Source organism: Scyliorhinus torazame, chromosome 4, assembly GCF_047496885.1.
Source record: "Scyliorhinus torazame isolate Kashiwa2021f chromosome 4, sScyTor2.1, whole genome shotgun sequence".
Taxonomy (NCBI): domain Eukaryota; kingdom Metazoa; phylum Chordata; class Chondrichthyes; order Carcharhiniformes; family Scyliorhinidae; genus Scyliorhinus; species Scyliorhinus torazame.
This window is the reverse complement of record NC_092710.1, coordinates 209,633,493-209,660,297: the sequence shown is the minus strand read 5'-3', so window position 1 is coordinate 209,660,297 and position 26,805 is coordinate 209,633,493. Positions and strand designations below refer to the sequence as shown.

Genomic DNA, 26,805 nt, shown 5'->3' with positions numbered 1-26,805 from the left:
ACTGGCAGGACCTATGGTTGGAAGTGACTTTTGCATAGTGACGGTGCCAACCATTCTGGAGTCCTAACCATTATCCAATGAAAGTGTCAGTCCGAATTCAGAAGAAATCGCAAAGCACAAGGTCAAGTAAAAGTGTACTTTGACAAGCAAACGAGCAAAAGGAATCACAATTTAAAGTTGGAGATTGGGTTCGCATCCAAAGGCCAAATTGTGACAACAAACTCGTATCATCTCTCTCAAGGCCAATGCAAAATAAGGAATTGCTTAGTACCAACATTTATTTCAATCAAGAACAGAAGACATCGGAAAAGCAGATCTGCCAGCAACAATCAACTTTTATTTGTTGGGTGCCAACACAAAGTGGGACGTGAACTTGAAAGCAAATAGAGCATGAGAGTTTGACATTTCCTTTGCGACTGCGATGTTGATCATCTGTCTCATCGAGCTGATGACACAGAACAACAATTCATAGATCATAGATCTCAGTGATGTCATCAGGAACCTTTGTATCTCAAAGACTACTTTTTGTACCTGGAGAAAACAGACACGCTGAACTCTTTAAGAAATGACTCAATGTATGTTTGTTGCTTTTGATGCTTTGATTTAAAATAAGGTCCTTTAGTTTCAGCTCCTTGATTTGGCTGCCCAAAAGGCAGATCTGAACCAGAGCGCCACGATCTCCACTGTAGATGTGTGGAGCAATCCACCCCAATTGGAACAGGGATTGAACCCATGCTGTTGACACCAATCTAATGCACACTAGCCACCCAGCCAACTGAGCCAATCTGCACCCCAAGGAATCCAAATCATTGTGGCAACGTTCACTTTTACATGCATGTTAGTAACCTAGAGTTATGGGTAGAGACTTCAATTTCTTTCCATCACTTGGTTGATCAGGAATCGCTCCCATTCTTAGGGGCTGGATTCTCCCACCCCGCCTGCTGCAAGATCGCCACGGGCGGAATGCGGACCATGTAAAGGGCAGGACTTCGGGCAGGAATTCCCAGTCGCCGTGTGGGCTCGACCGGAGAATCCCACGCTTACTGTCTGCAAATGGTATATGTTGGAATGATTTACAAGTCGATGCGCACTCTTTTTGGCCACATTAAAAACACAACATCCTTGGTCTGGAGTCTGCCCCTTCTGGGGCACAACACACTGTGCCACAAGAACTCCCTCGTTTAGTTTACAAGGGGGAAAGGATGTTTGTTCAATTGTTTGTTTTTGATTATGTGTGTCTGTTGCCTCTCCACTGTTCTGTGTAACATTAATCAAGCCTGTGGATGTATTCAGAGAAACAGAAACTGAACTGAATGCAAGCAGCAGCAAACTGGAATCATAAGAGAGTAGATATTTTAAGAAGTATTTGAAAATAAAACTCCTGCATGTAGAATGTGGTGTGCCATCTTTACATATAAAGCTGGTCATTGAAATAAAACTGGGATTTTGATCAAGGCCTTTTAGGCAGCGTAGTTGGTGCTCTTCACCCTACCTTCTCAGGCCAACTGAGGATGGAAATAATGCTGACTTTATCAACAATATTTACACCCAAGAATGAATTTTATAAAATTAGTTCCCACTGCTCAACCAGACAGAACTGAATGTTTACTCCAATATATTGTTGGTTCAGAATAAATTAGTAAATTCAAAGTCTTGCCTTGAATGCAATAGATGTCAGATGGCATGATAGTCGGAGTCTCAGAGTGGAATCAGAGCAGATTGCAGGAAAATTTGTCCAGAAGGATGATGGGGTTGCATGATTGCCAGGCTTTGGGAAAGCAGCTCAACCAGGATGGATAAGCTGAGTGTGGACAATGTGGGTTCAACTTCCCATTGTATATCCAGATTCACTCGAGGTAGGTACGTTAGAATTAATAGTTTCCTGGTACCATGATGTGTTATATGAGTTGGTTTAACACTGACTGCAACTGGATGCAGTAAGACGAGAAACAGGCTTCCGACACAGGAGATGGTCCAACACTGTTTTATTGAACCTGCCGATTGCTGTACATAATCTGCTGTGGGTTAACACTCTATTAATCTAAACTGATAACCTCTGTCTGGCTTGACCAGACTGGCTCTCTGCCATATGGAGACGGTGCTCACTGCACTGTGCACCCTGACTATCTCTGTAGCTGTATCCAATGAGAAGAGGCAGAGTCTTGATGCCTCGTGTGTTTTATAATGGTGGTGTCCTCTGCAGTGTCCTGTCTGGTGATTGGTTGTTTTATGTCCTGTGTGCTTATTGGTTATTCTGTGTGTCAGTCACTGTCTGTCTGTATCTCATTATATACATGAGTGGATATTATGACACAACCCACCTCAAACTATGTTGTCTTTATCCTAGCTTGTACACACTCCTTGCTGACCTGCATTATCTCCTGGTCCCTCAGCATCTCAGATTTAACATTCCCATTTTAGCACTGCTGCCTCACAGCGCCAGGGACTCAGGTTCAATTCCAGCCCTGTGTGAAGTTTGCACGTTCTCCCTGTGTTTGTGTTGGTTTTCTCTGGATGCGCCAGTTTCCTCCCACAGTCCAAAGCTGTGGAGGTTAGGTGGAGTGGTCATGCTAAATTGCCTTAGTGTCCAATGGTTAGGTGGAGTTGTGGGGACAGAAAGTCGTTTCGGACACGATGGGCCAAATGGCACTGCAGGGTTTCTATGAACTTCTATGATCCTCATATTTGAACCGCTATGACCATGCTACAGTATATCTTGGCAACCTCCAGCCCTCCATCCAGAGTTCTGTTTCTCTGACTCTGATCTTTTGTATTTTGTTATGGGCCAGGGCTTAGAATCTCCAAAGTGTATTATGAAGTTCACCTGACCTACAACCTTTCTGTTGAATTTGGCTAGGATGAGCACAAAAGCCTTCACTGCAGATGTGATTCATCAGACTTCCTAGACATTTTAATCAAAACTGGGTTTATTCTAAGAATGTAGTTAACATATAAACACAGCAAGAATTTTTATCAATTACAAACATAAAAGACACAGCTACAGTAATCTATGTATAACACATAAACCAAAGCCCCTTTGCAAGGGTGCGGCCCAGCACACTGTATTCTCACTTGAATGGGACTGGCCAGCAGATTCGGACTCCTTCTGGAAATCAACTATATCTTTAAAGTTACCAAGGCCGTTAGCCAGAACCAATGGGCTTTTTACTGGAATAGCTTTTAAAATGAAAACAGGGAAAAACGTTTATTTCTCCTTCTACAGTCCATAGCAGTCAAATTGCAACTGAAACCTTAAAAAAACCCTCTCACCTGACGCCTGACAGCCGCAGCCCAATGTGCTACAAATCACTTGATGAGAGACTAAACCTTTCTTAAAGAGATACTCACATGACAATATCCACCCTTCCCTTCAGACTGTCCCTTCTCAGCTTCACACCATGGAATTCCCACCCAAGCCCCTCCACCTCTTAATTTCCACCTCCTCCCCTTTAACGCCTCCTGAAAACACACACTATGATGAACTACCTTCTAAATAGTCACTTGTTGGTGAAGCATCATGGGACATTTTTCTGGATTAAAGTTGCTCGATAAATACGAGTTGGTGTTCTGTTATCAAGGGAGGTTTTGCTGGATTACCAAGCCAGGCATAATATATACCTTTCAGGTCAATAGCAAAAATATTTCAAGCAAAGAATTGGATTAGGGCAACATTTTCTGGCAGATTTTGTGATATGCTAACTCTTGTCTTTCTCTTTGTTTGTTAGGGTAATGGCATCCTCATAACTAATGGTGTTGAAGGAATTGAGCTTGATCCATTGTCAAAGCAAACCAAAATGATAGTTTTACGACCAGAGAACTTTGTGATACATCCCACACTGTCACCCGTAAGCAGGAAGGACTTCATGACTGTTTTGGCAAACATGACACGTCTTTTAATAAGGGCCACCTATAGCTACGACCAGACTGCCATCTATAGGTAAAAATTATTGTAGTAGATTTTCTTTGCATTTACAGAAAATAAAATATGTTTATTGAAATTCAAGACCTCAGCCACCTTGTTGTACTTGGGTCTATTAACTGAAACATTTAATAATTGAATTTTATGCTGGCATGGATATAGAAAGAGCGAAGATTGACTACCAATGAGAATTGTTTAGTTAACCATTGCTGTTTGCTCTATATTTGGGCTGGCATTTTCCAGCCCTGTTGGAGGACTTGCAGTGGTCCAGCCAAAAGATCACTGTCTTTTGGGGCAATCAGACGATCCTGGCAACAGGCAGGGCTGGAAAATCTCACCCTTAAATATCCTGCAGAATACAGGTAAGAGGGGATTCTCCCTGTGACAAGCTACTGGTCTCGTGTACGAAAAGAAAATAGCATAATTTTCTTCAACTCCGCTCCTTGTGTGGTTGTAAGCATATGTATGGATTGTGATATGCTGAACCCAATAACATCCATAACGGACAGCCCATCATACCGTTTCCTATTATTCATTTGCAAACTTTCAGGAGATAGTTTACCAAAATTGAAATGACAGATGAGTTGCTTTGTTTTTGATTTTTTTACTTGCCCATTACAAATAGAAGCACAATATTAATTTTCTACAGTTATTGGCTGAAAGAATCACATTTTCCACTGATGAATCCACTTATGAAGAAGTCATATATGATTTGCTTGTGCCACAAGGAGGAGTGCTGTGAAATGTGCGACAGTTAATTTGCCATTATTTTTGAGTTACATTGAAGAAACTTGACTGAAGTAAATAACTAACCATGCTGTGCTGGTACACTCTTAGTCATGCATTTCAGAGTTGGTGATTTATTTAAAAAGAAAGAGAAAGTCTAGAGAGAGTTTGTTAATTAAACTCTTACTGCTTTTCATAAACAAGTATGTATTTCAGATGTTTCTGTAATTTGCCTGTTGAAACGATGAATCTCAAATTAGGGTCTTCCCCGATACAAACTAACCTCAACCTGATGATGTCAAATGCAGGGAGTGTCCCAAAGTGCCTCCATTATAAACAATGGGGGTTGGGTGTTCACAGTGGACAGTTGTGAAGTCATTATGCTACAGGCTGTAATACGGTTTTCCCAGATGTAGTGTGGATTCCTGTGTTCATAGTTTAAAAACAACCCTCAGGCTGGTTCAAAGTAATGCGCCTCCATTCCTACAATTGACAGCGAAACTGCTCCAGGATGCATGAACGTTCTCTGTAACTGACACCACCAAAGGGAGGCAGCTCTTATGTTATTCTCTAAGTCTGAATAAAGATTGTAAACTTCCAGTTAACACAAATACTTTATTCAATGAGTTTGTTCTGTTTCCAGAGCTTAACTAGATATAATAGTCAAGAGGTATGACCAGTGAAGCTAAGGTAAACTGCCTATGCTGAGCTGTCTCTGTGTGCTGCTGCTCACTAGCCCTGTGGATCCTACTTTGGGCTGGACCCTTTATACCCGTCTCTGATGCCCTCAAGTGATGCTGTGGCTGTTGCATCTGTCTGCAGTCCCTGGTGTATGTGCAGATGTATGTACAGATGTACAGATCACTACATCCCCCCCCCTTTTATTGGACATGTTTTCTAGACTGGCCTCAAGAAAACTGTACATGACAAATGGTGAGAATATGCAAATCTGCACACTGTGAAAATGATAAAAGTGACACAGAAACAATTAACTGTGTTGTGAGTCCATCGTGATAAATGTCCATATTCGTCTTGAGCGTGTGTTGAAGTGTCGTTACAAATCTAGCCGGTCGGGTGCCTTATGGTTTCTGCTGGAGCGTCTTAACGGTGGTAGTAGGGATAATGGTTTGATGTCATCAAGAGTACTGTCAGGCGTAGTGTGGCGAGGAATGTCCTGTGGACAAATGGACTCGGTCATGTGCAGTGTGGGAAATACTGGCATTGTAGGTCGAATCTCTAATAGATCCCGGCGGTTACGGCGAAAAAGTACTCCCGCAGACAATTTGACAATGTAGGACCGCCGTGCCTCCTGCCTGATCACCGTGGCTGACTCAGACCATCCGCCTTCTGGGTCCCTGATTCTGATGGTGTCACCTATTGTCAGTGGCTTGAGTGGGATCGCATGTTGATCGTAGTATAGTTTTGTTTGGAGCATAGTGCCCGCCTGTCATCGAGAACCGGTGTGTTGCCGGGGTCTCGGAATTGCTTTGCCGGTAGGGTTGTCCGGATGTCTCTGGGCCAAAGAGCATTGCCGCTGGCGACAGTCCATGGGCGAGATTCTCCGATCCCCCGCCGGGTCGGAGAATTGCCGGGGGCTGGCGTGAATCCCGCCCCCACCGTTTGCCGAAGTCTCTGGCACCAGAGATTCGGCGGGGGCGGGAATCGCGCCGCGCCGGTTGGCGGGCCCCCCCCGCTTGATTCTCCGGCCCGGATGGGCCGAAGTCCCGCAGCTAAAATGCCTGTCCCGCCGGCGTAAATTAATCCACCTACCCTACCGGCGGGACAAGGTGGCGCGGGCGGGCTCCGGGGTCCTGGGGGTGGGCGCGGGGCAATCTGGCCCCGGGGAGTGCCCCCACGGTGGCCTGTCCCGCGATCGGGGCTCACCGATCCGCGGGCGGGGCTGTGCCTTGGGGGCATTCTTTCCCTTCCGCCTCCGCCACGGTCTCCACCATGGCGGAGGTGGAAGAGACTCCCTCCACTGCACATGCGCGGGAATGCTGTCAGCGGCCGCTGACGTTCCCGCACATGCGCCGCCCGGAGATGTCATTTCCGCGCCAGCTGGCGGGGCACCAAAGGCCTTTTCTGCCAGCTGGCGGGGCGGAAATTCATCCGGCGCCGACCTCGCCCCTCAAGGTTGGGGCTCGGCCCCCAAAGATGCGGAGCGCCAGTCGGCGGACATCGCGCCGTTTCCGGAGAATTTCGCCCTGAGCTCAATGGGGTTGCTCGGTATGATAACAGAGCTGGGTTGATGTCGGAACGTGACTCGGCTGCTTTGCTGACGAGTCGTTTAATTATGTGGACACCTTTTTCCCCTGTTCCATTTGATTGCGGGTAGCGATTCTGTGTCGCACCGTTGTCTGACCTCGACTCTTTCCTGTGTTTGTGGTATTGATTCTGTATGTCATTGTTCGTGAAAGCTGTTTTGCTTATTTGTTCTGGAGCAGATGTGAATTCGTGAGATTCTTTATCATGCCATGGCATGTTTGTAGTCTTGTCATTGTTTCGCAGTGTGCTGTGGCATTGTCCTTTACGTGCAGAGTTGTACCATGTTGTACAGGTCGTTGTTTCATTGTTGTTCTTTCTGTCGTTTCTGTCTTTGTTGTTTTTGTTGGCGTTCTTGTTGTTGTCGTTCTTGTTCTGTTTGTCGCGCTTGTTGATTCTGTTTTCGTTGTTTTCGCTTTTATTCTTCTTCTTTTTCTTGTCCCGCTTGTTGTTTCTGAGATGCTTCTTGTTGCTTTTGTCGTTCTTGTTGCGCTGATGTTGGTTTTGTTGTTCTTGTTTCTGCTGTGCTTCTTGCGGTTTTTGTTGTTCTTGTTGCGCTCAATGAGTGTGCCATGTGGATGATTTGAGTCATTGTCACAGTTATTGGCGTCGGTGTCCTTTGTGGTATCTGCTACATTGAGCGTTTCTTCTTGAGAATTGTGAGAATGATCTGATGTTGCATTGATGTTGGTGACATCAGTCATTTGTGGTGGATTTGATTCCTCTTCTTTGCTTACTTGGTACTCCTCTTCTAGAGTCACTTCTGGTACACTTGAATCATCATTGAGTTCTTGGTGCTCCTCTTTTGGAGTCATTTCAGGTTCATTTGAATCATCTCTGATCTCTTTGTGCTCCTTTTCTGGGGCGAAATTCTCCCCCAACGGCACGATGTCCGCCGACTGGCGCCAAACAGACGGGCATCGCACCGGCCCAAAGGTGCGGAATGCTCCACATCTTTGGGGGCCGAGCCCCAACATTGAGGGGCTAGGCCGACGCCGGAGGGATTTCCGCCCCGCCAGCTGGCGGAAATGGCGTTTGTTGCCCCACCAGCTGCCGGAAATGGCGTTTGTTGCCCCGCCAGCTGGCGCGGAAATGCGGCGCATGCGCGGGAGCGTAAGCGGCCAATGACAGTTTCCCGCACATGCGCGGTGGGGAGAGTCACTTCCTCCTCCGCCCTGGTGGAGACCGTGGCGGAGGCGGAAGGGAAAGAGTGCCCCCACGGCACAGGCCCGCCCGCGGATCGGTGGGCCCCGATCGCAGGCCAGGCCACCTTGGGGGGCACCCCCCGGGGTCAGATCGCCCCGCGCCCCCCCCCCCCCCCAGGACCCCGGAGCCCACCCACGCCGCCTGGTCCCGCCGGTAAATACCAGCTTTGATTTACGCCGGCGGGACAGGCAATTTCTGGGCGGGACTTCGGCCCATCCGGGCCGGAGAATTGAGCGGGGGGTCCCGCCAACCGGCGCGGCCCGATTCCCGCCCCCGCCCAATCTCCGGTACCGGAGACTTCGGCGGGGGCGGGGGCGGGATTCACGGCGGCCAACGGCCATTCTCCGACCCGGCGGGGGGTCGGAGAATGACGCCCCTGGAGTCAGCATCTTCACGATTTCATTTTGTTGTGGCTTGTGGTGCTTTTCTGGAGTCAAAATCTTCAGGATTTCTATTGACGTGGTCTCTCTGGACTCTTGGTGCTCCTATTCTGGAGTCAAAATCTTCAGGATTTCTATTGATGTGGTCTCTCTGGACTCTTGGTGCTCCTCTTCTGGAGTCAAAATCTTCAGGATTTCTATTGATGTGGTCTCTCTGGACTCTTGGTGCTCCTCTTCTGGAGTCAAAATCTTCAAGATTTCAATTAACATGGTCTCTCTGGACTCATGGGTGGCCGTCGTCTGATTATTGAGTGCTTCTGTGCAGATGAGCTGAGATATGTCAGTCTCGCTGTGATTCTGCACATCCTGAATGGGAATTGTGATTTCTTCATCACTTGTCTCACATACAGTGGGTAGACATTCAGTGTCTTCTTCTGGTGGCTCAAATAAGCTTGATAGATCTTCATGGTCTTGTACATGCATGGCGTTCGCTATGGAGTGTTTGCTTGCTTCCATTTTTGAGTCTGTCACCGAGCTGTCTGGAGGCTTGCGTCACTCTCTTTGTGGAGGCTTGTGTTGCTCTCTCTGTGGAGTCCTTCATCGCTCTCTCTGTGGAGTTTGTCTTCGCTCTCTCTGTGGAGTCCTTCATCGTTCTCTCTGTAGAGTCTGTCATCGCTCTCTTTGTGGAGTCGTGCAGTGTTCTCACTGTAGAGTTGATCTGTGCTCTCTCAACGGAGTCATTCTGTGCTCTCTGTGTGGCGCTGTTTTCGTCTTGGGTATTGCTGTCATCCCATGTATCGATGATCTGCCATGGCACCATGGTATTGGATTCATCTACCATGAGAAGAGTCGTATTGAGCTTTTCAACCGTGTTGCTGATGCTGTGATCAGGATCTCCGAATAACTCAGCCATGTCTGAGTAGTATTGTGTGTATTGTTCGATAGACAAATCATCGCTTTTTGTTTCGGAGTTGTGATCGTTCTCTTCATGTTCAATGAACAAATCATCTTCTTGTGTGGAGGCTGGGACCCTTCATGGTGCGTGGACCACTCTCTGTTTCTTGGCGTCAGGCCGCAGCATAATCCTGCACTCATGAGTCGGGATGTCATATATGCTGGGCTGAAGATTTCCCAATCTGAAGAACTCATCGTCGGGGTCTTCACGGTACAACACCTCTAGTTGCAATTCGGATTTGGTACTGGAGTAGCCATCTCCCAAGATGAAATCTTCGTCTGAGTCGTAGTCTAAAAGGAAAGGACCATATCATCTTCTAGGGCGGTGCTAACTGCTTGTTCCAGGGTGTTGTGAAAGTTATTTTCAACTGCTGGTGTAAGTTCGGACATTGTTCTGTCTTTTGAGGCAAGAAAATTGGGTTTTGCAGCTTTAAATTTCTTTTTGTTCATTTTCGTGCATTTCCCTTTTAAGTGGGCGTGGTCTTGGTCCTCTGACGTCATGACGCTCGTGACATCATGCGTAGGATTCGATTGTCCATGCGCACTCCGAGTTTCCTGTACTGTGCGCTCTTTTCGCAACTGCGCATGTGCGGCTCATTTCTCAAGATGGCTGCCGCTCAGAACCTCCTTCTTCCTCCGATTCAATCCTGCCACTGCCTCGTGGTGAATGTTCGCGTCATTTTTACCAATTTTGTTTTCTAAATGATGATTCTGTGTTGGTAGAGACACAAAGTATTGATTTTGTTTTTGTTCATAAGCAAGGCATTTTTGTATAGCGATTTCTATTTTGTGAAAGTTCTTCCCTCAAATCTTTATCAGATAGTCCAGAAATTAATTGATGCATTATCACAGTGTCTCTGAAATTAGCATAATCACAGCCTTGTGGAATTAGCTTGAGATTTGTAATAAAATCAGAGATGGGCCCTCCGTTTCTCTGACAAGAGTTAAATCTTTCCAGCATCTCACCAGAGTGACTCTTACAGTGTTCATCAAATTTTTTGAGTATAACTTCTAATTTGGTGTTGTCCTCACCTTCTAAGTAATTAAAGCAATTATAGATTTCTCTAGCTTCATGCCCTCCTGTTGAGAGTAGTAAGGCTATTTTTGTTGCGTCAGAGGCAGTGCTTAAATCATTAGCTGTAATAAATATTTTGAACAGCTGTTCAAACATTTCCCAGTTATAACTTAAATTACCAACTGTTTCCAGCTGCCATGGAGTTCCAACAAGTTCCATCGGATCAGTTAGTCGTCGAGGATCCATTTGCTGCGAAGTCTTCCACACAGTCGAATATCCGGTTTAAGTTTTTCTTCTCTTGCTGGTGTCTAGCTCGCTTTCTGAAATCACTCCTGGTATCATATGTTATTCTCTACATCTGAATAAAGATTGTAGATTTCCAGTTAACACAAATACTTCATTCAATGGGTTTGTTCTGTTTCCAGAGCTTAACTAGATATAATACAGTCAAGAGGTATGACCAGTGAAGCTAAGGTAAGCTGCCTATGCTGAGCTGTCTCTGTGTTCTGCTGCTCACTAGCCCTGTGCTTCTGAAAGAGGCGGAGCCTACCTTGGGCTGGACCCTTTATATCCGTCTCTGATGCCCTCTAGTGATGCTGTGGCTGTTACATCTGTCTGCAGTCCCTGGTGTATGTGCAGATGTATGTACAGATGTACAGATGACTACAGCTCTGACTTTAAAGTTTCCATTTTGCTAACAAAATAGACAATCGATTCATGAACAAATCTTGTCAAGGGGTCAATTACTTCAACACACTTGATTGCAAACTTAGAAATTCCACAGGAAATCTTTTGCCTTGACAATGTTGCAGGAACTAAAAATGCTGCATAAAAATATTTTCGATAGCTGGTACTGAATTTTCATCTGGGTGCAGAAAGGTGTGTTTCAGTGCAGAAATGGCTGCACTTGGGTTTTTCTTTGGAGGAAATCCGGTTTTCCTCTGCATTCTCGGTCCCGTGCTATTTTCCTCTGGCTTTTTTGAAAATCAGGAATGCCTAGCATACACACACCCTCACTGAGGTCAGGTTCTCCATTTTAAAAATGGACTGAAAATTGGATTTCTTCCTGCACACCCTATTAACATTGTGCTTTGGGGTTTTAAAAGTCCATCGAAAGCACAGCAGGTTTGATAGTTTGTGAAGAAAATGGAACGGCTGATGATGAGCCAGGGACATCCTTAAAGGTAGGTAGAAAGTGTTTTCAAGCTTTCAAATATCAGTGTTAAGTGCTTCATTGTGATACATATGCGTTTTTAATGCAGTGATTCATCATGGAGATCTATCCATGAAAAGTAAGTTGACCCTTACATTTACCAGATTTGTACATATCTTCACATGCATTTCAGTGCTTTTCCAAAGGGGAAAGCACTATAATGCAATGAAAAATGTTACAGAATATCATGTCAGCTTGTGCTGTCATATTTTGTTACTGCGATTTAAATAGGTTTGATTGAATTTTTAAAGAACTGGGGCGAGATTCTCCGACCCCCCGCCGGGTCGGAGAATCGCCGGGGGCTGGTGTGAATCCCGCCCCCGCAGGTTGCAGAATTCTGCGGCACGGAGATTCGGAGGGGGCGGGAATCGCGCGCGCCGGTTGGCGGGCCCTCCCCCGCCGTAGTCCCGCTGCTAGAATGCCTGTCCCGCCGGCGTGGATTAAACCACCTACCTTACCGGCAGGACAAGGCGGCGCAGGCGGGCTCCGGGGTCCTGGGGGGGCGCGGAGCGATCTGGCCCCGGGGGGTGCCCCCACGGTGGCCTGGCCCGCGATCGGGGCCCACCGATCCGCAGGCGGGCCTGTGCCGTGGGGCACTCTTTTCCTTCCGCCTTCGCCACGGTCTCCACCATGGCGGATGCGGAAGAGACTCCCTCCACAGCGCATGTGCGGGGATGCCGTGAGCGGCCGCTAACGCTCCTGCGCATGTGCCGCCCGGCAATGCCATTTCCGTGCCAGCTGGCGGGGCGGAAATCAGTCCGGCGCGGGCCTAGCCCCTCAACGTTAGGGCTCGGCCCCCCAAGATGCGGAGGATTCTGCACCTTTGGGGCGGTGTGATGCCCGACTGATTTGCGCCGTTTCTGGCGCCGGTCGACGGACATCGTGCCGATACCGGAGAATTTTGCCCAAGGTTCCATTCCATTTCATCCTGGTTTTGACACAGAAAAACATCTTTACATGAAAATGATCTAACCACCTACACACTTACATTGATTGGCTGGCACTCTGGTTTAAATTGAAATCAGCACAGTTAGTGTTCCATTCATTTGAGAATGTATGCCAGTTGAAGAAGTTGGAATAACAAATTGTCTCTTTGATATAGATTCGGATTTATTCACAAATTAATAGAATTGCAAATATTACAACTTATTCTTAACATGTCAGAATACATTTTTAACATGTCAGAATATATTATTCTTTTCAGTGAAATGGAGATTTTTAATAGATGGTGAGAGGTTTTCGGCGTGATCTAACGACTCAGGTTGCGACCTGGGCGGTAAATCTTGCAAGATGCCACTCGTGGGATTTATCCTGCTTGCCATGCCTCACGAGATCTAACGGAATCTTGTGAGACATCACGATCTGGATCCCACCCATAATGGGCTACCTAAATTTGCATTTATGTGTGTAGTTAGATGTGTCTCCGCCAGAGTTAACCAAGCTCGCCGAGGAGACCCCAACCAGGTGCCGTTTAGCACTGATGTCCATAGGTGGGGACCAGACAGAATGGCACTGGGGGTGGGTTTCCCAGGTGATCGGAGACCCCAGGTGGTTGGCCTCTGGGCAGGGTGGCACCCTGGCACTGTTGATGCCACCCAGGCACCTTGATACTGCCAGATTGGCACTCTGGTAGTGCTACCTGGATGCCACCCTGGCACTGCCAGAGTATCCAGTCAGCACTGCCAGGCTGGTAGAACCAAGGTGGCATTTTGCTCGCATTGCGATCAGGCCCAGGATTACCCTGCCCTTATGAGGTGGGATGCAGTGGGGGAATCAAGGATGCCCCAACAGATAAGTTGGGGCATTGGGGGTCCGGAGGCTGTGTTGTAGGGATCGACATTTCAGGGTGTCATTTTTCAATGACTCTTAAAATTTTTAATTTTCAATCTTGCCCAAGAGAGCTTCTTCAGTGGCATGGCTGCTGTAGACTGCTGATTTTCCAATTAAGGTGACACCGTTGTACAAGGATGATATGATCCTAATTTGCCTTCATGCCTGAGACTCCCTCAACCTAATAATACTCTGATAAGGACAGCATTGTAGCATAGTAGTTAGCACTGTGGCTCCACAGCGCCAGGATCCCAGGTTCGATTCCCCGTTGGGTCACTGTCTGTGTGGAGTCTGCACGTTCTCCCTGTGTCTGAGTGGGTTTCCTCTGGGTGCTCCGGTTTCCTCCCACAGCCCAAAGATGTGCAGGTTAGGCGGATTGGCCATGATAAATTGCCCCTTAGTGTCCAAAAAGGTTAGGAGGGGTTATTGGGTTAGGGGGATAGGGTGGAAGTGGGTCAGTGCTGACGGGATGAGCTGATTGGCCTCTTTCTGCACTCTTTGTACTATGTTCTATGTAATATGCAGGACTTTACATTGGGTGAAATTCTCCGCAACCCACCACTGGTAGTGGGGTTCCCAATGCAGCGGAGAATCATGTTTTGGGGGAAAAAATGGGATTGGCGCTGCCCCCCCCCCCCCCCCCCCGCTGACGGCCTGGTCATGGTTTGCACCCATGGGCCAGCGGGAGGATGCAGGCCGGGCATCATCTGTGCCGGGAATTGCATGGCCGGGAATCACTATAAGTATTTCCCAGCGAGGGCCTGATGTGGTGGACCTTGCTGTTGGCCAAGGTTGTCTATGTGAATGTCTATCTGAGGGCCAGTCTCCACCCTCAAAATGCAAGACATGGCCACTCCACCCCAACAGAACACCTACAATTCCAGCTGAGACTCCCTAGATAAAGAGACCCTCCTAATTAGGGAGACCTCCACAGAGACCCCCTAAATAGGGAGATCCCTCACAGACCCCCAGAATAGAGACCTCTGTCAGGAAGCCCCCGCAGAAAAGAGGTTGCTGGCAGGAAGCTAGAGAGCAGTCCAGACAAAGGCAGTGAAAAAATTAGTGTTGCAGCACTTACCTGCTCGCTCAGACAGAGGACGGCCACGTGTCAATTCCTGGAAAGAGAAAGCAATGGCCTGTGTTTATACCTTTCAGATCCTTGAGCTGCAGGCCATTCAATAATTTCCCTTACTGGGCTGATTGACAGCCTCCACACGTACACACAGCTGTGAGCCTTGCTTCATTCATCTTCCTTCATGGTTGAGTAACTTTGAAGTGCTCTCACCACAATGTTTATAAACGTCAACCATTTCAAAGAGAGTTAAGTGCATTCCAATCCTCTTCATGCTTGTATGATTTTAAAGTGCTCAGCTGGAAATTGACAGCAATTAACTCCTAGGGGGTCTCTGTGGGGGGTCTCACTATTTAGGAGTTCTCTGTGGGGGAGGCCCTCCTAATTAAGGAGTCGTTGGGGGGGGGGGTTGGGTCGGGTCACACCCCGCACTTGAGGGAAGGTGAGGGGGCCCAGAAAATCTGTGGGGGTGGGGGGCTGATATACTATGCGGGCGGGGGGGGGGGGGGTAATTTGCAACCCAGGGACCTCGCTAACTGGCCGCCTGCTCAAAATGGCAGCCTGGTAACAGGATTCCCTCATCCCTTGCATGGCGAAGGATAGTGAACCGCTTCCTGGTCTGGGAGTGCAAATCACATGCAATTGACCTCCCGAGGGAGAACATAGCCTCCCAAACAGAGAATCTCACCCATTTTCTTTTTAAAAAATTCTTTTCACTGTTGTCCTGCCCACTTCCCCAATTTTACCCATTTCATTCATTAGTTGTGAGTCGCTTTTGGATTTCCTGAGGATGTGAGAGGTGCTATATAAATTGGTGTTCATTTTATTAGTTAGACAAATTTCATTAGATTTTCCACTTCAAGCGCTATGCAATTAGACCTGGGGCGTCATTCTCCGCCGGCGGGAGTCTCCGTTTTGCCGGTGCCCGGGTGTTTCCCGACGGCGTGGGGCTGCCCCACAATGGGAAACCCCATTGACCGGCCGGTGTTACGGAGACGCCCGCCGGCCGGTCGGGGCAGAAATGTGGCGGGGCGGGTAGGAGAATTTCGCCCCTGGTGTCTGTGCTCTGCATGAATTGTTAACTGAAAATTAAATTTATTTTAATTACTTTCACCTGAAAATAAAAATTGTGAGAATAGAGCTGCAGTGTTCCATGAAATAATATTGCATTCATACAGCAGTGATGCTTTGAAAGATCTTAACATATTTGGATCATTTTGAGACAATTTTAAAGAGGAGTTGGGAGAGGTATTTGAAGATAAGTAACTTACGGTGTGAAAAGTAGGGGAAGGCCATGATGGCACGAAGCACAATTGCTCTTTCAAAGAACAAATAAAGGCGTAACAGGCTGAATAGTCTCATCCATATGATTCCATAAGCTTGGTATGGATCAGTTACACTGACAGCAACAGTGTATGTTCTCAGCAAATGCCACTTCTGAAAATGCCACTATTTCTAATTAAAACAGAAGTCGCTGGAAGACCCAGTTTCTGAACTGTTTCATGACAATTAACTCACGACAAATCCACTGGGCAGAAATGTAATTAGAGCTTCTCTTCTGTGATTATTCGAATGGATTTAAATTTAATTATGTTTTATGAAGAGGATATATTTTTGTTCTGTCTTTGCCTGAACAGGTTGAGCTCTGTTGTACTCCAGACGGCTGATCCAAATTCATTAGGCCAACATACAGCTACAAGCGTTGAGATTTGTCTCTGCCCCCCTGAGTACGCTGGCACATCTTGTGAAGTAAGTAACAAGTGCACAGTCAAGATTTTGCTGTCAGTAAATTTCTCAAATCTCCAAAGTCTCATCCTTTATCATCAATATGGCAAAATGATAAGCAGCTAAATCAGTTCAGAACGTCCAACATCCATCAGCAAGGATGAATTAAATAGATGAAAAAACCTTCAAGGCCTTTTTACCTCCACGCCCAAATTCTTGTTGACTACAGTGTGCAGAAGAATCCCCAAATTCTGTGTTGCCTCTGCTTCCCCCCCCCCCCCCCCCCCCCTCCAGCCCCCCACCCCACCACCACCACCACTACTTACTCCCGTTATGACCTGGTGGTCTGACAATTTTTTAATTTTAAAATTTTCATCCTTATTTTCAAATCTTTTCTTGGCCTCAAGCTTCCCTATCTTGTGATCTCCTCCGGCCCCACAACCCTCCAATATGTCTGCACTTATCCAGTTCTGGGCTCTTGTACATCCACTCTCAGCGCTGTGCCTTCAGCTGCCCGAGGCCCTAGGTTCGGAATTCTCTCAAAGAACAAAGAACAAAGAAATGTACAGCACAGGAACAGGCCCTTCGGCCCTCCAAGCCCGTGCCGACCATGCTGCCCGACTAAACTACAATCTTCTACACTTCCTGGGTCCGTATCCCTCTATTCCCATCCTATTCCTGTATTTGTCAAGATGCCCCTTAAATGTCACTATCGTCCCTGCTTCCACCACCTCCTCCGGTAGCGAGTTCCAGGCACCCACTACCCTCTGCGTAAAAAACTTGCCTCGTACATCTACTCTAAACCTTGCCCCTCTCACCTTAAACCTATGCCCCCTAGTAATTGACCCCTCTACCCTGGGGAAAAGCCTCTGACTATCCACTCTGTCTATGCCCCTCATAATTTTGTCGACCTCTATCAGGTCTCCCCTCAACCTCCTTCGTTCCAGTGAGAACAAACCGAGTTTATTCAACCGCTCCTCATAGCTAATGCCCTCCATACCAGGCAACATTCTGGTAAATCTCTTCTGCACCCTCCCTAAAGCCTCCACATCCTTCTGGTAGTGTGGCGACCAGAATTGAACACTATACTCCAAGTGTGGCCTAACTAAGGTTCTATACAGCTGCAACATGACTTGCCAATTCTTATAATTCCCTCCACCTAAGAGTCTTGGGACATTTTACGATATAAGAGCAACTGTCTAAATGCAAGTTGTTATTGTTCCAGGTCAGTCAGTAACTCATGCGGCCTCGCTGTGGGTCTTGCATGTCTCCAGAATGCTCCCAAACTGTATTCTCTGTTTGACACAATGTTAATTGGTTCCATGAGATACTGCTGCTGAGTTACAAAGTATATTTGTTGACAGACCCTATGAGGTCCAGATTCTTGAGTTTAACGAAAGGGGGTTATACATTGAGTTCTTCCAGTTCCTTGGTATGGACACTCACAGGCGCAACAGTAAATCATAGAATGCTGGCCATGACAGCTTCACATGACAAGACATTATTTGCAATGCTGTACTACCTATGTGTGCTTTCGGATGTCCGGTGGATGTGGCAGATGTTACACAAATTGAAGTTCTTTTGCTTCTTTGCTGCCCTCCATTGATCAGAAGTGTACTCTCCTTAGACTATACTTAATTTTAAGCTGGCATTACTATAGCTTCATTTTGAGTTGTCTCAACATCATTCATGTAATCCATATGTTTCTTATTTTACCTTGCCTAGAACTGTACTTTGCACTTGTCCGCATTAAATTTCATCCACCCTGTACTTGGAGGCTGTGTAGATTGCATAGATGGGCAGCACGGTAGCATTGTGGATAGCACAATTGCTTCACAGCTCCAGGGTACCAGGTTCGATTCCGGCTTGGGTCACTGTCTGTGCGGAGTCTGCACATCCTCCCTATGTGTGCGTGGGTTTCCTCCGGGTGCTCCGGTTTCCTCCCACAGTCCAAAGATGTGCGGGTTAGGTGGATTGGCCATGATAAATTGCCCTTAATGTCCAAAATTGGCCTTAGTGTTGGGTGGGGTTACTGGGTTATGGGGATAGGGTGGAGGTGTGGACCTTGGGTAGGGTGCTCTTTCCAAGAGCCGGTGCAGACTCGATGGGCCGAATGGCCTCCTTCTGCACTGTAAATTCTATGATCTATGGCAGAACGAAGTTACACGAGGCCACAGAAAATTAAACATGTTTGTAACCTTGAAAGACAAACTGAAACTTTTGGGGAATATGGCGAATGACGAGGCTCTCTGGAGGAACATGAGAATTTTGATTCCCAGGGATTTTTCTTTCCCAGGTACACAAATTATGAAAGGGTCATGAACAGGTATAACAAGTCTCATACGAAGCTGGCCAGTAACTCCAGGGGACCGGAGCACATATTTCATAATGATATGAATAAAAACAGAACATGCTGGAAATATTCAGCAAGTCTGGCAGCATCTGTGGAGGGAGGAACAAAGTTAATACGTTGGATTCGCCGTTCTCCCAGCCGCGTGCTTCTCGGAGGCGCACGGTTCGCTGGCGGCGAGATTCTATCTTCCCACTGCTTGTCAATGGGATTTCCTATTGAAGCCACCCCACCCCACCGGGAAATCCGTGGGCGGATGTGTTCTGCCAGCAGGAAAAGAGAATCCCAAGGACCGGAGAATTCTGGCCAATGTTTCAGGTTCATCATTGGCCGGAAACGTTAACTCTGTTTCTCTCTCCTCCGATGCTGACTGATCTGCTGGTTATTTCCAACATTTTCTGTTTTTATATCAGATTTCCAGTAGTAGTATTTTGATTTTGTCGAACTGGTGTTTCAATTGAACAAAGTCTTAATCAGAGCTCATCAGGAGTACTGCGCTCAGCTTTAAGCTGAGATTAAAGTGGACTCAGAAGAGACGTTGCCCCGATTCACCAGTGAGGTACCAGGACTTAAAGAATTCAATTGAGGGCAGGTTGAATAAACTTGATTTGTATTCCCTCAGATTTAGAAGGGGGAGGAATTATTTATTTGACTAAAGGATTTGAGAGAGTCGATGAAAAGAAGCTATCTCCTCTTGTGGGAATCCAGATCAAAGCAGAACAATCTTAAAATTAGAGCCAGACCATTCAGTACTGCCATCAGAGCTCAGTTTTTCCACACAGGATTGTCATCTTGAAATTTTTCTCCAAATGATTGTGGATGTTGAGAAAATTGAGCTTTTCAAGTCGGAGAGATTTTTACTAGGTAAGGCTACTGAGGTCTCTAGATCAAAAGCAGATAAATGGAACTGAAGTATAGATCAGTTCTGAACTAAAGGAATGACAGAAGAGGAGTAGAACTTGCTTGAGTAAGTTGGCGCACTCTGATCAGCCACACAGCTACTCTTATTCTCCAACCTTTTGGGAAGGCACATTGATGAGGTCCATGGCTTAATATCTACACCTGACGTGGCAAATATTGGGCATTTTTGACACTTGCCCTATCTGCCCAAATCCCACTCGAAGTTTAATTCCTGCCTTTAGTATATGTATTAGCTCTGACACAGAATGTTATTTCACCTCCATAAGATTAATAATGTCTGATTTAATTTATCCTTTGCCAGATACTATGGTTCTAGAAAATGCCTTGACATTGTGATGATACAGTTAACCCCTGTGTGAGAAAGCAAAGAAAAGGTTTACTATTGCCTCTACCTTCATAGACAAACTTACCTTATTCAGGTCACATATTGATGCAGCTACCTTTCTTTCACTCCAAGCGTTTGGCTATATCTCATTCCGCTATTGAAAGAAAAAAAATTAACAGGACTTTCAAAGCTCCTGATTTGCTAAGAAAAACCAATCGTGATTTGTTTTCTGCATGAATCAGCTGCAGTGGGCTGTGTTTCTTTATTACACGAGAAGCAATTAACTATGTTGCTACACATGGAAGAATTTATTATTTCATTTGACATGTGTTAGGTCATGGTAGCCATCACAGTAGTATATTTGCAGTCAAATTGAATCATCAGACATTGTCTTCACAGTATTATTGGTGAGAATTGTAAAATGTAATCAAGTTTATGTAGCAATAGAAGTTTTAAATCTTTCAATAATGGATACAAGATAGCTCTAGTGAGATCATCTGGAAAAACTCACCGTTTTGTCGTAATGAGGCCCCTTTAAGGGGACCACATGACCAGTTGGGGTTAATAGCATGGGAGCACGTGCACCCCGGCCAATGGGGAGTTTGCTTGGGGCCCTGAGCACAGGACCCTGGGCAGTGTGGACCAGGGAGCCGAAATGTTAAGACCTGTTGGATAGTGTTCTGTGCTTGTTACTTAACTACCTTTGCCTTTCATCAATAAATCCCTTTCTTAACTACTGGAAGCTCCAGTGTATGTGTCGAGCCACCACATTACCACATTGGTGATGAGTAAAAGTTTTTGATTCTAGCCAGTCACCGTGAATTGAGGGGGGGTGGAGGGGGGCGGGGGGGAGGAAGGAACAGTTGAGAAAGTATGGAAGTTCTAGCAAGAGTCGGAACTATTCCGTTGCCTCAAGGATCCTTTTTGTAGCAGAATGAAATGAGGTCCAGCTTGAGAAGGAGAACTTTGCGGTTACATTCAGTCTGAAGAAACTCCACCAGTATGTGTACGGTCGATAGTTCAACATAGTATGTGCATAGTATGAGTATAGTGGGGGGCTAAGTATGCAGCCTTGCAGTGCCTTGGTTGTTGTGGACTTTCATGGAGGAGATGTCATTGTTTACCCTTACTGTTTGTGGCTTATGCGTCAGGAAGTTGAGGATCCAGTTGCAGAGGGAGGAGCCAAGTTCTAGGTTTTGGAGTTTGAATATGAGCTTGGCTGGGATTATTGGTGTTGATGGCAGAGTTGTAGTCAATGAATAGGAGTCTTACGTAGAAGGCATTGTTCTCGAGATGCTCCAGGAATGAGTGTACGGCCATGGAGTAGCGTCAGCTGTGGACCGGTTGTGGCGGTATGCGAATTTCAGTGGATCAAGGCATTCTGGGAGTATGGAATTGATGTGTCTCATGTCCAACCTCTCAAAGCACTTCATAATGATAAATGTTAAGGCCACCAGACAGTAGTCATTGAGACATGTTGCCTGGTTCTTTCTTGGCATCAGCAAACTTGTAGATGGAGTTGGAGCTGAATTTTGCCACGCAGTCGTATGTGTATAGCGAGTATAGTAGGGGGATAAGTATGTAGCCTTGTGGTACCCTGGTTGTTGAGGACTATCATGGAGGAGGTGTCATTGTTTACCCTTACTGCCTTACTGTTTGTGCTCAGCAACTGGTAAGATGGTGGTCAGCTTGAAGCAGGTGGGAACTTCGGAACGGAATAGCGAGAGGTTGAAGATGTCCACGAACACACTCGCCGGTTGGTCCATGCAGGATCTGAGCGCACTACCACGGACTCCGTCAGGAACCATTGCTTTCCGTGGGTTCACTTTCTAGAATATAAATCTGACTTCTGATGCCGTGACGGAGATGTAAGTGTGGGTGTGTCCGAGGCTGTTGGGGCAGTTGACAATGGTTCGTTGATTTCCTGCTCAAAACGAGCATAGAATGCATTGGGTTCAACGGGGATGGGTGCGCTGCTGCCAGAGATTCTACTCTGCCTTTCCTTGTAGCCCATTATGTTGTTTAAGCCTTGCCACAACCTGTGAGAGTCCATGTGATTAGTCTGTGACTCCAACTAAGTCTGGTATTGTCACGTGGCATCTCTGATGGCTTTGCAGAGGTCGTACCTAGATTTCTTATATCGGTCAGGGTCACCTGTCTTGAACGCCTCAGACCTGGACTTCAGTAGGGAATAAATCTCCCGATTAAACCATGGTTTCCAGTTGGGGAACGTACGTACTACCTTCTTTGTCACACAACCTTCTAAGTATTTACTGATGAAGTCTTTGACAATGGTGGCATATTCGTTTAGGTTGGCCACTGAGTTCTTGATCATGCAAACCCTAGCCAATGGGGAGTTTGCTTGGGGCACTGGGAGCAATAAACCCCTGGAAGCCTCCAGTGTTTGTCTCGAACCAGCAGACGTTCCTTTGCTGATTATCATAAAAATCTGATCCATTGACATCAAAGTAACACAGAGGAAGCTTTGCCCTGTATTTATTTATTGATATACCTGATCTTACTCACCGTCATTCCTCACCTTAATCAACACAAAAGTCAGATTCATGTCTTACAATTCTATCTTGTATTATCATAAATGAAAGAGGATAAGGTTAAAAAAACACCACATTGATTGTGTTTATACCAGTATTAAAAATATAACACTTCACATATGAAATCTATTCAAATACAAGAAGCATATTTTGTACCAGTGAAAATGTTCCTTCACTAAATAATAAATATTTTCCTTTTGACAGTCCTGTGCACCTGGATACAGACGAGTAAATGGCACCCTCTATGGAGGAATCTGTGTACCTTGTGTTTGTTATGGCCATTCTAATTATTGTGATGATGTTACTGGGGAATGTCTGGTAAGTGTTAATTAATGCAATGTATTTATCCGCCTGGCAGACGAGAATATATCTGTCTGGATTATATGTCTATGCTTGTGTAATATTTGGGGTGATATTTTTTATTCTGAAATATAGCTGCACCATTCACAAGCCTACTCGAGTGGAAATGTTGATCGCACCATCTGTTTCTCATGATATTTGTTGTTGCAGTCATTTAATGCCTCATGTTACCAAAAAAACAACTTACTTAATGGGAAATCTCATCTTCTGCTATAATGATGCTCTCATTTTCCTTGTTTTATATATTTTCCATGTTGATGTTCAAAACATCTGCTTTTAACTCTGAAAATGTGACAGTAGAATATCAAATGCAGTCAAACAACATATAACAGGGAGATTCTCTTTTAATCAGTATATGCAGTAAATGAGGTCTTTGGTTTTGTATATATGTAAAATTTGCATAAAAATCAACATCATGATGAATTGGCTTTGTACGTTTCACTGGTGGGTTGACCTGGTAATTTATACAGCCATAGAGTATCATAAAGTAGTGGCCCCAAACATCTGCATATATTTCTCATCACTTATCGCCTTAACTTCATCATGATTCCACCAGTGGATAGTTTCTGTGTGGCCAGCAAATCCCTGATTAACCTGATTAAGGCTTCTGATAATGAAACAAAGGAAAAGGATGAGGTTGAGGGTGTGTTGCAGGAACTCACTTGTGCGCCCAACCTCTTTAGGGTCCCAGGCTATTGTTGTTGCTGGTGTGTTTGATGAGATCAAACATCCTGGCTAACAAACTCATGGTTTTAGGGGCCACCAGATGTTCAAGATAAGAATCAATGCCTGAATTCCCAGCCAGACAATTAAAGAAATATATTTTATTCAGACCAGAGCATAATAAACATAAACACATAATCATTAAATAAACGTGACACAATACCTGCAGTTTGGCATTTCCCCCCCCCCCCTGTCTTCTCCCTAATACCCCCCGTCCTTACCTGTTGGCAACAAACAAGTCTTCAAACGGATAAGAGCAATGTCCACAGCGCCCAGATACCCCCTAATACCTGAGCCCCTAAAGGCGAACTTAATCTTTACCAATTTAACAAATGCTGCTACATCCCCCAGCCACGCCGACACCCTCGGTGGCTCGACCAACCTCCACTCGAGTAGAATTTGCCACCGTGAACTCAGAATGGCGAAGGCCATCAGCCCCCCCCCTCCCCTCCCACAGCTCCGGCACCCCAAACATCACCACCAAATGGGGCCAGACAATTTTACATTCATTTTTGCAGTGCCCTACATTGACCACACCCCCCCGCCAATTCCAGGGGCGCGATTCAGTGGACTTAAAACTAAGTCCGCTGTAGGATGCGTTTAGCGGGTTGTTTCTCTGAGGCTGCAGCGTCAAGAGACACCTTGTTATTTAACGGCACTTTGTCGTTTTATTAGCCCCAGGGAGTTTCTCTTTGCCAAGGCCACACTTAGAGTCATTTCCAGCAGGAACGGCTGCTCGCAGATTGGGACACCATTTTGATTGGCAGCCCGATCTATCCCCTCCACCCCTGCTTCAAGCCTCCCTGCTTTATTGCCCCCCCTCCTGCTTACACCCACCAACCTTGGTGAGGCCCCTGTATGCCCCACCCCACACCCCTGCTAATTAGCCACCCCCCAGGACCCGCCCCTGCCAGTATCATCCTGGCACTCGGGTACCACGGCACTGCCAGTCTGGCACTGCTAATGTGCCCGAGTGCCAGAGGAGTGGCAGGGCACCACCCTGCCTATACCCGACCACCCGGGGATCTTTAATGCCCTGCGAGACCCCCCTAGGTACCATTACGCCTGGTCCACGTTTGTGTGACCAGTACTAAATGGCACCCTGGCGCAGTTTCCCAGGCAAGGCCATTGAGCCCTGGACGCAGGGTGAATTTAAAAATGCTCATTTAGATATGCAGATCCGGATCTCACCCAGTGAGAGTGAGATCCAGATTGCGCTGTGCGGGTGAATCGGGTGATTTGTGATTGACCCGGAGTCTGGCTCAGAACCTGATTTGGGGCTCTCACGCAATTCACCCATTGCACCTAGTTCCACGTTGGCTGCCCGTTGAGCACAATGGGGTCGCTGAATGACACCCCGGACCTCTGGCTCAGCACTCCAGTTTAAACCTCTGCCACAATAAATAAATTTAGCTATGCAGATGAATGTGGAACTGTAGTTAAAACATAAATGGATGTACTCATCCTTGAACCATTTAAACCAGTTCAATCACAAATGAATAAAATATGTCACTGAGTAATGTGACTGGATGATTTTGAAGACTTGAGGGATTAGTGTAAAATCAGCATGAAGCTGATTATATCCATTGACTTTGTCAACACCTCCCATTGTCTTGGGAAAGTGGGCAGCATAATTAAAGACTCCTCCACATGGCTTACTCACTCTTCCAACTTCTTCCATCGGGCAGGAGATACAAAAGTCTGAGAACAAGCACAAACAGACTCAAAAACAGGTTCTTCCCCACTTCTAAACGATCCTCTTATGGACTGATCTGATCCCTTCACACATCTTCTCTGCTAAGTAGTACTACACTCCTGTATGCTTCACCCGATGCCTGTGTCTATGTATTTTCTTTCCATGTATGGAACAATCTGTCTGAGCTGTATGCAGAACAATACTTTTCACTGTACCTCAGGACACGTGACAGTAAACAAATTCAAATCCAAATCAGGCCTGGGGAAATATGCAAACCCGTTTACTTGGTTATTATAATCTAAATAAATAATCAGTTGGGAACTCTGAACTAATGAAGTGCAGAATGTGTTTGAAATGTTAAGAAAAACTTCTGAATCTTGACTGTGAATATCACACTGAACTGGGGAAAAGTGTCATCTCGGGCTGAATTGTTCTCTGCGATTGGTGCCCTGTCTCGCAGCAAAACATCGGGATGGCCCTGCCTGTGATTGGCTTGCCTCTCATCCATTTAATGGACATTGTGCCCCGATTTGGAAAGAAGTCCCAACTCTGAGTTCTGCTGGTCAATCTGCTGCAGTTCCCTGACCCCAGCAGTGCTCTGGGTCAGATGGCCTTCGCTGGAATTGCATGCAATCCCTGAGGAAACTAGGGATTAGATTTAAGGTAAATTTGGGGTCTCGCTGGAGCCAAGCTGGCTGGGTGAGGGCTGGAGGAGGAAGGAAAATCCCACAGATGGAGGGGTGGGATGGCGGGCGGAGGGCTGTTGAGATGCATGGTGATGCCGTAAGGTTGCACTTTTCCCTTGCCTGCCTCCAAATCATGCAATGGAAGCTACTGGATTGGATGTGTGGAACAAGCCTTTCCTATCACTGGTTAAATACCAGTGGCAGCAACAGGAGGCTCATTAATTGACCATTTTGGGACCTTAATTGGACATGGATCACTGGGCCTTCCAACTGCTTTTCACTGCTAAGGGGGTGGGTGAGAGGTGGGGGTGCAGATGGGGGCTGCTGCTGTAAAATCCAGGCCTGGATTTTCACAAAGTCGCATTGACTGTGGAGCCCTGTTGGGCCCCAATTCCAGGATTCCTGATCCCATTCCTGGGCTGCGTGATTTTTCGGAGTGCCTTTAAAGGGCACGTACTGGCAACAGTCAAAATGGCCACCTCCATTGCAGAGATAGGCACCTCCTACCTGTCTGCAATTCTCATAGAGTCGAGCGAGGTTTTTAAAGAGTTGTGGTTCATTCCATTAGAAGAGTTGTGAACTCAAGTCTGCATGAAGTGACCTCTTATAAGGCAAGTTCAGAAGGTCCCACTCATGCCCCATTGCCAAATTCTGCCTTTCCACCCACCCCGCTTTGTCCCCTCGCACCCCCTATGTCAAACATTGTTCCTCTGCCCATCCCATGGCCTCTTTCCGTATGCCAAGTTCTGTCCTTCCACCCATATCCTATATTCCCTCATAACTTCTCTATACCAAGCTATGATAATGCATCCCCATTGACCTACTGTACACCTTATAAAACCTGTGGACTCTTATGGTGTAAAATAAAGTAGGAAAAATAAACCCTTGGG

The 26,805-nt window shown here is 46.3% G+C and overlaps 1 protein-coding gene across 6 annotated transcripts in view; it reads left to right on the top strand.

Moving 5' to 3' along the window:
* lama2 (laminin, alpha 2) overlaps positions 1-26,805 on the top strand; it is a 747,099-nt gene that overhangs the window by 383,795 nt on the left and 336,499 nt on the right. For all 6 annotated transcript variants that reach the window (XM_072499223.1, XM_072499224.1, XM_072499222.1 and 3 more), the window contains exons 14-16: positions 3,726-3,937; positions 16,215-16,326; positions 22,655-22,768. In XM_072499223.1, coding sequence (XP_072355324.1) covers positions 3,726-3,937; positions 16,215-16,326; positions 22,655-22,768 — 438 coding nt within the window. The remainder of the gene's footprint in view (positions 1-3,725; positions 3,938-16,214; positions 16,327-22,654; positions 22,769-26,805) is intronic.